A 12,570-nucleotide genomic window follows, 5' to 3' on the forward strand; every position below is an offset into this window, starting at 1 on the left:
TTTAACCAGAGTTGGACAGTTTTATCTTAAATTACAGTTTTATGTAAATATTCCAAAATATTTAACCTGCTGATGCCTCAATTAATTAATGTAATTTTATTAGTATCTATTTTTATTTCTGAAATTTACCACCATCGGCTTATAGTTGAGTCAATGTTTTCCCAGTTTTCTGTGGTAAAATTAGGTGCCTCGGCTTATATTCGGATCGATTTATTTATTTATTTATTTACAGCATTTATATTCCGCCCTTCTCACCCCGAAGGGGACTCAGGGCGGATCACATTACACATATAGGCAAACATTCAATGCCTTTTAACATAGAACAAGGACAAGACAAACATAGGCTCCGAGCGGGCCTCGAACTCATGACCTCCTGGTCAGAGTGATTCATTGCAGTGATTCATTGCAGCTGCTCTCCAGCCTGCGCCACAGCCCGAGCTATATACAGTAAATTTTAATGTCCAGACTTCATAGACTCTTTGCATGAGAAACAATTGATAGTCCTTGCTAGCACGTGTGTCATAGCAAACACATTTGTGAACTGTAGAGCTTCTCCTCAGATATGTGGAGTATTGTCCAGATTTTCAGGAATACACATGGTTTGACATGGGCCCATAGTGAAATCAGAGGCAGGAAGTATTTACAGTGACTTTCACAAAGCTGTTTCTGGTAACCCAAAGATCTTGGCACCAGGCAAGCCAATTAATGCTGCAACATGGTGGAATCTGTTATCCTGCTTCAAACATCTGGCGACAAATTGTTAAGTCAAAAGTCTCTCATTCTAATTCGGTTTCAAGTTTCCTTCCTTCCTTTGAAAATCTCCTTAAATTCTATTTAGATCCATGAGCTTAAAATCCAGTTTGATGTTTATTTGGAGGGGAGGGAAAAAGCTTTAAAATCTTGAATGGTGGGGGACAGTACCAGACATTCACCTTAGGATATGAGCTCTACGTGGTTTTGGCTTTGAGGTTTTTCCTCCAAAGAAAAAGGGAGGGGTGCCTTGTAAACAGAAATTAACAGTCAGGAAGAACCAAAGGAAAGAAAGAACTGAGTTTCAACCAGAAGCTCTGTCCTTCTGTTTCTTCAGCATCACCACTTCATTAGTAGTGTCGCAAACTACTTTTTAAAAATAGGAAAGATGTAAGGGTAGCTTATGATATGAGGCTGGCTGCATAGTCTATTCAAAGACCAAAAGAAAATATGCTGATCGGGTTTTTTTGGACTGAAAGTGCATGACATGCCTACCTTGATCAAACTTAGCCGGCTTAGATGGAAAACTTACTCAGATCTTCATGCACTTCCCTTAGATCTCACCTAAAGAATGTGCAAAGCTAATGACAGTGTAGTCCAATGTATATCTGTTTAAAATTAGTATCTACAGTAGAGTCTCACTTATCCAACACTCGCTTATCCAACATTCTGGATTATCCAATGCAATTTTGTAATCAATGTTTTCAATACATGGTGATATTTTGGTGCTAAATTCGTAAATACAGTAATTACTACATAGCATTACTGTGTATTGAACTACTGTTCCTGTCAAATTTGTTGTTAAACATGATGCTTTGGTGCTTAATTTGTAAAATAATAACCTAATTTGATGTTTATTAGGCTTTTCCTTAATCCCTCCTTATTATCCAACATATTCACTTATCCAACGTTCTGTCGGCCCGTTTATGTTGGATAAGTGAGACTCTACTGTATGTTCTTAAACTCAAGGGAGCTTATTCCTAGGTAAGTGTGTATTGCATTGCTGATTAAAGATATAATAAACCCATGAAAATTGCTTTAAATGTCTCAGTAGACCCCAGTTTAGAATGTGATTATTCTTCAATTTGATAAATAATCTGTTGCTAAGGCTAAGGGCAATCCATTTCCTATCTGTCTAGGTCAGTGGTCTTCCCACCGTTTTGGACTTCATTTCTCCAGATTACCTGACTATTTGCCATGTTAGCTTCTGAGAGTTGAAGTTCCAAAGCCCTGGAGGACCAAAGACTACTGGTCTGGTTCATTGTAGGTTCACATAATCAAATGTATTTAACCCCTTCCTTGATTTGAAAAACAGAAGTGCATTATTAACTGTTCATTTCCCCCTTCTTTGTGTGTTCCTTCAGACAACCACCCTAATAGGCCTTCTGAAAACTGCTCGGCTGCTGCGTTTGGTGAGGGTTGCCCGGAAACTGGACAGATATTCCGAATATGGTGCTGCTGTTCTGATGTTGCTCATGTGCATCTTTGCACTCATTGCTCACTGGTTGGCTTGCATTTGGTATGCCATCGGGAATGTGGAAAGGAATTATTTGACTCCTAAAATTGGCTGGTTAGATTCCCTTGGACAACAGTTGGGGAAACACTACAATGTGAGTGATCTCAGCTCCGGACCATCCATCAAGGACAAATACGTCACAGCGCTGTATTTTACCTTCAGCAGCCTGACCAGTGTAGGATTTGGAAATGTGTCACCAAACACCAACTCCGAGAAGATCTTTTCCATTTGTGTCATGTTGATCGGCTGTAAGTATGAAGCTTTTTTTGCATTTTTATTCCCTACTTCACCCCTATCACTGCTACTAACTTAATAATGAATGTTACAACAGTTTTATATTCTAAACGCTTGGGGAAAGTTGAAGGAGAAAGGGATTGAAGGAAACTCATGATGCTCAAGAGGGAAGATATAGGCTCTTAGGCAAAATTCCTATTTAGAAAGTCTCTTCTTCTGGGCACACTCTTGAAATTTCTTTTCAGTGTCAGTACACTACACTTGATCTTAGCCAAAAGGCTAAGGTTCTGATTGGGAATCCCACATCAGAACAATATATTTTATGTGTGGCCAAGATCCAGAAATAACATATAAAACAGCTCTGTTTTTAAGCAAAGCAATATGTCTGAGAATCACATATGTGGGGCTGATAAGGATAAATTGTAGGAGTGATATAGAAACGTGATTTATATACAGTAGAGTCTCACTTATCCAACATAAAGTGAATATGTTGATAATAAGCAGGGATTAAGGAAAAGCCTATTAAACCTCAAATTAGGTTATGATTTTACAAATTAAGCACCAAAATATCATGCTATACAATAAATTTGACAGAAAAAGTAGTTCAATACGCAGTAATGCTATGTAGTAATTACTGTATTTATGAATTTAGCACCAAAATATCACAATGTATTGAAAACACTAAATACAAAAACATTGACTACTAAAAGGCAGACTGCGTTGGATAATCCAGAACGTTGGATAAGCAGATGTTGGATAAGTGAGACTCTACTGCATTCAGTTTTATCATATTTTTACTGTATTGTTATAAGTGTTTTATTTAACTTGCTATATGGAGTGTAATCATGTTTTATCAAGCCTTTTTGTTTGGTTTGGTACTGTGATATGGTCTAAGGCAGGGGTCCTCAAACTTTTAAAGCCGAGGGCTGGTCCACAATCCTTCAGACTGTGGAGGGGCCGAATTATCATTTGGGGGAAAAAACGAACAAATTCTTATGCACACTGCACATGTCTTATTTGTAGTGCAAAACAACAACAACTATGAAAGAACAATACAATACAATATTTAAAAATAAAAACAATTGTAACCCAACATAAACCTATCAGGATTTCAATGGGAAGTGTGGGCCTGCTTCTGGCCAATGAGATAGTCAAGTTAATTAGGATTGTTGTTGTTGTGTGCTTTCAAGTCATTTCAGACTTTGGGCGAGCCTAAGTCTAAAATTATTTATTTATTCATTTACTACATTTATTTATTACATTTATATCCCGCCCTTCTCACCCCGAAGGGGACTCAGAGCAGCTGTATGTACATACAATATATTATATTATTAGCATAGCAAAATATTAGCATTATATATTACTATATTGAACTATACCACTATACTGTAATATTATATGTAATATATATCATATATTATATCGTATAACATTATAATATTATTATCAATATTATATGTATATACAATATAAAATATATTATAAAACTAAGGGCTAGGGCCAGGTAAATGACCTTGGAGGGCCACATCCGGCCCCCTGGCCTTAGTTTGGGGACCCCTGGTCTAAGGGCTAATCAATAGATTTACTACTACAGCGTCAGCACACATAAGTCAAATTATGGTTGAAAAATGTGTTTTTTTCTGTTTCTTGTCTATCTTTTTTGTTTGTTTTGGATAGCAATTCCTTGAATTCTACAATCGACATGGCCACTAGGCATGCTCCCTAGAGAAGTCAGGGAACTGTATTTCCTAAAAGTAGTTTTCCCAGGTTCTGTCTTAAATACATATGTGGCTCTTGATACAAAATATGGGTTTCTAACCAAATTTCCTCTCTAAGAACCCAAGTAAATTTAGATCATTTCTAGACTGCATGATATAATGTCTTGTATGTTGAAGTAGGACTTTGAGAAACTAGATTGTGTGATGATCATGGAGACCCACTGAGTGGGCAAGTCATACACTCTCAGTCTCATAGGCCTATTTGAAGCCTGCATGATAGGTTCATCTTGGAATCAGCATAAGTTGAAATAACAACATAAACAACTTTTACATTTAGAAATTAAGTACTGCTTATGGCTGATAAATAGTCCACTCACATGTAGAAAATATACTAAGAGGTTAGGTCACATGGTGAGCTTCTTGTACAGTCCTGAACCTGTTTAGATCGAATTAACTTATTCCCTAAGACAAAGAGTGGAAAACAGTGGCCCTTCAAATGTCATTGGAAAGTAATGCCTGTTGTAGTCTTAGTTGGCATGGACATTGTGAAAGATGATGGGACTTAGGGAACATCTGGCCCTCCAGGTGTTAATGAACTATCACTGGCCTAAGGAGCATGCTGAGGTGGCTCCTTTAACTATGTTCCATTATTCCTCACTATTGGCAAGGCTGACTGAGACTGCTGGGAAATGCTATCTATATTGCGTGAGTCCCACATCTCCCTTACGCCCTGATTTTGCTAACCTATTTGAAAGGTCAGGCTTGAGACTTCAGACTTTGGAAATCCCACTCCTTTTTGCCTCCAAAAAATAACATGTTTGCTTGGGTCAGAACATTTCCATTTATATAGATTTCATTTTAAGAATTCTTGATGGCTTAAAAGGGTACTTGCAGTCCATGTTCCTTTAAAAAATACATATCCTCACAGTGCTATGTACAATTTGCTGTGTTTACTTTCTGTATTCCCAGTAGTCTAGTCACCAAACTTTTCTGTGGGGAGTATATTAGAAAGGAAACTAGGTCAGGGTTAGTTCTTCTGGCACTAAATGGAAAGAAAGCAGCATGTGGCATATAACACATCTCACTGTATTTCCCCAACACCCAACCTTTGCATATACAGTAGAGTTTCACTTATCCAAGCCTCGCTTATCCAAGCTTCTGGATTATCCAAGCCACTTTTGTAGTCAATGTTTTCAATATATTGTGATATTTTGGTGCTAAATTAATAAATACAGTAATGGGCCGGCAGAACCTTGGATAAGCGAATATCTTGGATAATAAGGCAGGATTAAGGAAAAGCCTATTAAACATCAAATTAGGTTATGATTTTACAAATTAAGCACCAAAACATCATGTTATACAACAAATTTGACAGAAAAAGTAGTTCAATACGCAGTAATGTTATGTTGTAATTACTGTATTTATGAATTTAGCACCAAAATATCATGATATATTGAAAACGTTGACTACAAAAATGCCTTGGATAATCCAGAACCTTGGATAAGCGAGTCTTGGATAAGTGAGACTCTACTGTAGAACAAAAAATTTTATTTGAATAGACCATGTACCTAAATTCTTTTGGGAGAGCCACTTCAGTGGAAAAATAATGATTCTCCTATGTGACCCAGTGAGGCTTCTGACATTATCTTTACAACAAGGGGAAAGAGCCAATTATTTAGAAGTAGGAACCTCAACCAGGCATACTTCGTAACCAATATGCAGAAGAAATCAGCAAAATTGAGCTTCATATGCCTACTTCCCTCTGGTCCTAAGGAACATGGAGACTACTGTCACTTTGATTCCTGGATAGAATTTGAAACATCAGTAGAAGCATCTTGTTCATCCAAGAATGACGTAAGGCAAATCTGCACATCTGTTTATATTCCTTCTTCTGCACAAGAGATGGACAGCCCTGTGTTTCTTTGCAGAGCTGGACAAAAACATTCAGGGGTTATGTACACAAGCTGCTTTATGTGTAACTGGTCTAGAGTAGTAATGTTCCAGATTGGCCCCGCAGGTAACCATATACTCTTTCCCAACCTACAACGGCAGCAGGTAAAATCGAGCCAGCCCAGCCGGGTCAAGAATAGTTTGAATATTCATCTTACCATACCTTGTGCTGTCATTATGATCAGATGGCTGCAAATCTCTGTGTGAGCTCCTGGCTGTCATCAGCGCCCTGTGCTAACATCAACCAAAGTGCCTGCGTGACTAAGGAGAAGAATGAGGGACCATCTCTTCCCTAGTTGCATGTACACTTCTTTTTCCATCCTGCTGGGCCCACTGCTTTTCAACATCTTCATAAATGATAATAGAATAGAGGGTGTGCTTATCAAATTTGCGGATGACACCAAATTGGGAGGGATAATTATAATACCCCAGAGGACAGAATCAGACTCCAAAATAACAGAGCTAGGCCAAAACTAACAAAATGAATTTCAGCAGACAGAAATGTATGGTACTACACTTAGGCAACAATAATGAAATGCACAGATATAGGATAAATGACACTTGGTCTAAAAACAGTACATGTGAAAGGGACCTAGGAGACTTAGTAGATGTCCTGGGCATCACAATTCAAGAAGAATATTGATGAACTGGAACATGTCCAGAGAAGGGCAACCAAGCTGTATGGGGAGAGACTTAGGGAACTGGGTATGTTTGGCCTGGAGAAAAGAAGGCTGAAAGGGGACATGATAGCCATGTTTAAATATTTGAAAGGATGTCACATTGAGGATGGGGCAAGCTTGTTTTCTGCTGCTTTAAAGACTAGAACAAGGATCAATGGAATCAAATTGCAGGAAAGGAGATTCCACTGAAACATTAGGAAAAACTTCCTGATGGGAAAAGCTGTTTGATATTGGAATATGCTGTCTCAGAGTGTGGTGAAGTCTCCTTCTATTGAGGTTTTTAAATAGAGACAAGATGGTGATCAGTTAGGAGTACTTTGTGTGTTCCTCCATGATGGCCCGCGTGGTCTCTTCCAATTCTGTGATTCTATAAACAATTTAATATTTGCTGATGACACCGTACTACTGTCATACCTCCATATCCATAGATTGTCAGGGATTCCTCTTCTTCAGAAGAGGAAGGGGAGCAGGAAAGTATTCATGAATCTGAGGGTGAGTTGGAGTCTGAGGAGGAGACTTTGCTAGTACCTTCATTCCAGGAGAGGCGAAAGGAAACAGAGCAGAGACTTCCTTCAGCTAGATTAGCTCCCAGAAATGCAGCTGAGTGATTAGGAACTGTCCTAGCAGCTGTGTGGGGATCCAGGGCTATAAAATCCGGAGCACGTGCAGCCACCTCTTGCTGGTAACAAACTGACACTAATGCCTTCACTCTCTGAGTGCCTGCTCCAAGTCTGCATCTGGATTTATGCCTGTTTCTTTGTCTGAAGTAAAACTTACTGGCTTTCTTTTGCATTATTTCACTGAGTGTACTGTACTTTATGTTTTGCTGAAGTAAAACAGTTTTCATTTACTTACCCCAGTGTCTTAAGGCTGTTCTTGAAAGACACAACATGACATAGATTCAGTTATCTGTGAAATCAAAATATTCCATTTACACCATGTTGCTATGCCATTGAGTATAATGGAACTTGAATATCCATGGATCCACGGAGGGTCCTGGAATCAAACCCCAGCAGAAAGCAAGTGCCCACCATACTTGCAGAAATACCAAAGATATAGAACTTAAGACATCTATGAAGAAACTAGCATATCTTTGAATGCTAAAGTTAGGATTGTCAATGCCATCATATTTCATATTTCTATGTATGGCTGTGAAAGTGGGACAGTGAAGAAAACTGATAGGAAAAAATCTACTCATGTGAAATGTGTTACTGTAGAAGAGTTTGATGGATATTGTGGATTTCTACAAAGACACATAAATGGGTCTGAGATCTCCTTTGAACCCAAGATGAGTAAAGTGAGACTGTTGTCCTTTGGTCATACCATGATAAGAGATGACTCACTGTTTGGTAAGGTAGAAGACAGTAAGAAAAGAGGATCTGAACAGAACTGTTGAAGACAGAGTGACTTTGAGGTCTCTCATTCTTAGGGTCACCATAGGTCAAAGTCAAATTGATGACAATTAACGAAAAACTATACATCTGCTGCCTTTTCACCCCAAAATCAGAAAAAGATTTTTTTTTCTGCCTCTTTCCTGGACTCTCAAAAGAGCCCTCCCTCAGGTGAAAAATATCATGTGGAAGGTAATCTCTAGACTTCCTCCTCTGCTGGGCAAGTTGTCTTTTAGGCTCTCATTTTGTTATATGAGGTTCTTATGTTGATACATATTGAGCTATTTCTTGTAGTTATCTACAGATAATTCTGAGATAATTTCCTCTGTGGTTAATGTACTTTAAAGAGAACATTGTCATTTTAGAGACCACATGTCATTTTTGTTTAAGAGCTATTCTACAAATTCAAATAGTGTTCACTTGGGGAATCAGTAATCAAGGTAGAGCATTAAAATTCTCATTGAAGTTGTGTGTCTTTAGTACAACATTAAAGGAACTTTCATCACAGTAGCTCCCCTATCTCTACTCCTTGAAATTAAAAGAACCCTCACTTCCCTTTGTATCTAAAAGCAGTGGAAAACACACATTAAAACGCAAATCATAATAATAAATTAAGGGTATATCATCTGTTTCTCATCAGGATCTTTTTTAAAATACACTCCATTTGCATACATAATTCCAATTACAAATTACCAATGTAATCCTATAATTTCTAGGAGAGAAACTCCCGCCTTGCTTCACTTAGACAGGTCTTCTTCTGCTTAGATGAAACAAAAATTATCTCTAGCTGCACTGCAACCTTCTTTTGCTGTGGACTCATTCTGCCAATGGTAGAACCAAAACTGAAATTGAACCGTTTGAAGGCAGCTAAAGACTGATAACACTTTTTTCTGTTAGTTGAATTGTCAATTAGTTTAAGTGACAGTCTAACTTAATTTCACTGGAAAAGATTAGGTTAATTTCGTTGGATTGAAAGCCATGCAGTAGCGACACATCTACACAGTAGAATAAATGTAGTTTGATACACTTTAACCGGCATGATTCAGTGTTATGGAATCATGGGATCTGTAGTTCGGTGAGACACAAGCACTCTTTGTCAGAGAAAGATAAAGACATTGTAAAGCAGTGGTTCTCAATGTGTGGGTCTCCAGATGCTTTGGCCAACTCCCAGAAATCCTAACATCTTATAAACTGGATGAGATTTCTGGGTGTTATAGGCCAAAACACCTGGGGACCCAAGCGTTGAGAACTACTGTTGTAAAGCCACATGATTCTACAGCATTGAGCCACAAGGAGAGGCAGGTAAGAAATAAAACTATTATTATTATGTTAAACTATGTTAATTCTACCATGTAGATACACTCTCAGACCCCTGTAACTCTGGAACCCATATCCACCATTTCACTTAACTTTACTCAGTGGTCTTTCTGAGCATTTTTAGGTCCTTAACTATTTTCCAGCTGAGAAGGTATTCTCCACAGATATGTTGGTCTTACTGTATACACTTACCTCAGTAAATGAATGTAGTTTGATATGCTTTTGGGCATTACTTCTTTAAGAGAAATTTAAGTACCAGAGTTAAAAATAACATGTAAAGATTAGGTTTCTACACAAAACAAGAAGAGCAGCTCAACATGTTTCAATAAGCATTTTATTCAAAATTTTAAAGATATACACATGGGAAAGGGTAGGTAAGCCTTGGATAAGTGTTCAAAATCAGTGGTGGCTAAATACTCTAAAGCAGGTGTCCCCAAACTAAAGCCTGTGAGCTGCATGTGGCCCTCCAAGGTCATTTACCCAGCCTCCACCCTACACTTTAGTTTTAGGGTCATCCTAAATCTGAAATGACTTGAATGCAAACAAAAATTGTTAAAATTATTCTTTGTTTTAAATTTTGTGTTGTTCTTAAAAATAAGATATGTGCACTGTAGAGTACATAGGGATTCATTCATGTTTTTGACAAACTATAGTCCAGCCCCCCAATAGTCTGCGGGACCATGAACTGGCCCTTAGCTTAAAAAGCTTGAGGACCTCTAAGGCACCTGGTCCTACCTGATCTTGGAAGTTAAGCAGAGCCAGCCTGGTAAGTACTTGGCTGGAAGATTATCAATGAATAGCAGGTTCTATAGCTATTTTCCAGGGGGAGGAATTGTCAAAATCACCTCTGAATCCTCCTTGCCTAAGAAAAGCCTATGAAATTCATGAGATGGAAGGCACATGCACATACACCCACATTCTGTCACAGAAACCTACTTAGACTGAATTCAGCGTGGTAGATATAGCAGTCAAGCAGAATCCCAGAAGTGGCATTCAGATGAATGGAAGTTTCAATCCTAACATTTCTGACTTCAGGAACAGAATAATCTCCCTGCAGAGGTGGAGGACAGGAGGTGGGAAAGGAAGACCTCATTCCAGATAGATAGATTTAATCCAGAACACCTCAATCTACAATAATAATAATAATAATAATAATAATAATAATAATAATAATAATAATAAATAATAATGGACAATTTGGACAGAAAAACAAGAAAACTCATGACCATTCATCATTCACTGCACCCTCGCAGTGATGTTGACCGGCTATATCTGCCTAGAAGATCAGGGGGCAGAGGACTCATACAAGTAAAACAAGCAGTCAAAGAAGAACATGCCCTGGCAGAATATGTAAAGCAAAGTGAAGAGCCTGCTTTGATTGAAGTCAAAAATCAGAAACTCCTCAAAGCACAGCAGACAAAAAATCAGTACAAGAAAACCGCACTAAAAACTAGAGCTGACAGCTGGCACAACAAAACATTGCATGGAAAGTTCCTTGACAAAATTGAAGGAAAAACTGATAAGGAGAAGACCTGGCTATGGCTCACAAATGGGACCCTGAAGAAGGAGACAGAAGGCCTGATCCTTGCAGCCCAAGAGCAAGCCATCAGAACAAATGCAATCAAGGCCAAGATCGAAAAATCAGCTGATGACCCAAAATGCAGACTGTGCAAGGAAACCGACGAAACCATTGATCATATCCTCAGCTGCTGTAAGAAAATCGCACAGACAGATGCACAACCATGTGGCCCAAATGATTCATTGGAACTTATGCCTCAAGTACCATCTCCCAGCAGCAAAGAACTGGTGGGATGACAAACCTGCAAAAGTATTGGAAAATGAGCACGCAAAGATACTGTGGGACTTCCGAATCCAGACTGACAAAGTTCTGGAACACAACACACCAGACATCACAGTTGTGGAAAAGAAAAATTGATGTTGCCATCCCAGGTGACAGTCGCATTGACGAAAAACAACAGGAAAAACTCAGCCGCTATCAGGACATCAAAACTGAACTTCAAAGACTCTGACAGAAACTTCAAAGACTCTGACAGAGTGCAGGTGATCCCGGTGGTGATTAGGCCGTGCCAAAAGATCTCAGCCAGCATTTGGAAACAATAGACATTGACAAAATTACAATCTGCCAACTGCAAAAGGCCACCCTACTGGGATCTGCACATATCATCCGAAAATACATCACACAGTCCTAGACACTTGGGAAGTGTTCAACTTGTGATTTTGTGATACGAAATCCAGCATATCTATCTTGTTTGCTGTGTCATAAAATAAAATAATAATTTATCCAAGGGGACTCAGGCCGGTTTATAACAAATGTCGGCAAACATTCAATGCCATAAAGAGATTGGACAAAGACAAAATACCAACCCACCCAGATCCCCCCCCCCAAAAAAAATATTCCACAAATCCCAAAAACAAATTACGAGACCTAAGCAGAACTATTGATAATGGGAGCTAACAACAACAAGGCAGAAAAAGCTAGCCTGATGTTGGAGAATGCTGGGCTTTTTGGTTTGCATTCTGCCACTCGGTTCTTCTTGTTGCTGTTTTTTATACTCACTTTTCTTCTCCACTTTCATGGCAATCAGATTTTATTTATTTTGTGTCAAAAGCATTGTACAACAAATACATTTCAAATAATGGACATTAAAAAAAAGAAATCACAAGCAACTAAATAGTTTTGGACCAAAAACGGGCAACAGCAACTGCATTGTCTGTAGCTTTAAACAACTCCTCCTCCGTGCATGAGGCAGGGCATTGTGGGCAAGCATACATATGCTGAGTTGTTTGTTCAGCTCCACAGTCACACAAGGTGGAGGATTCCTCCAGGTAGTGCCACCTTGCCAAGTTGTCTTTTGATCTGCCCACTCCACTTCTGAGTCTGTTCAGGGACTTCCAAGTTGCCCATTCTTGGTTTGCCCCTGGAGGAAGACCCTCATGGGGGGCCATCCAGTTAGAATTGCCAGGTTTAGCTGCCCAGAGAGACACCCTTGCTG

General features: G+C 38.8%; 1 protein-coding gene across 11 annotated transcripts in view; it reads left to right on the plus strand.

Annotated features, from left to right (window-relative positions):
• Positions 1-12,570, plus strand: part of kcnh7 (potassium voltage-gated channel subfamily H member 7) — a 471,529-nt gene that overhangs the window by 378,418 nt on the left and 80,541 nt on the right. For all 11 annotated transcript variants that reach the window (XM_062968035.1, XM_062968072.1, XM_062968118.1 and 8 more), the window contains one exon: positions 2,115-2,514. In XM_062968035.1, the coding sequence (XP_062824105.1) occupies positions 2,115-2,514 (400 nt within the window). The remainder of the gene's footprint in view (positions 1-2,114; positions 2,515-12,570) is intronic.

Source organism: Anolis carolinensis, chromosome 1 (genome assembly GCF_035594765.1).
Source record: "Anolis carolinensis isolate JA03-04 chromosome 1, rAnoCar3.1.pri, whole genome shotgun sequence".
Classification (NCBI taxonomy): Eukaryota; Metazoa; Chordata; class Lepidosauria; order Squamata; family Dactyloidae; genus Anolis; species Anolis carolinensis.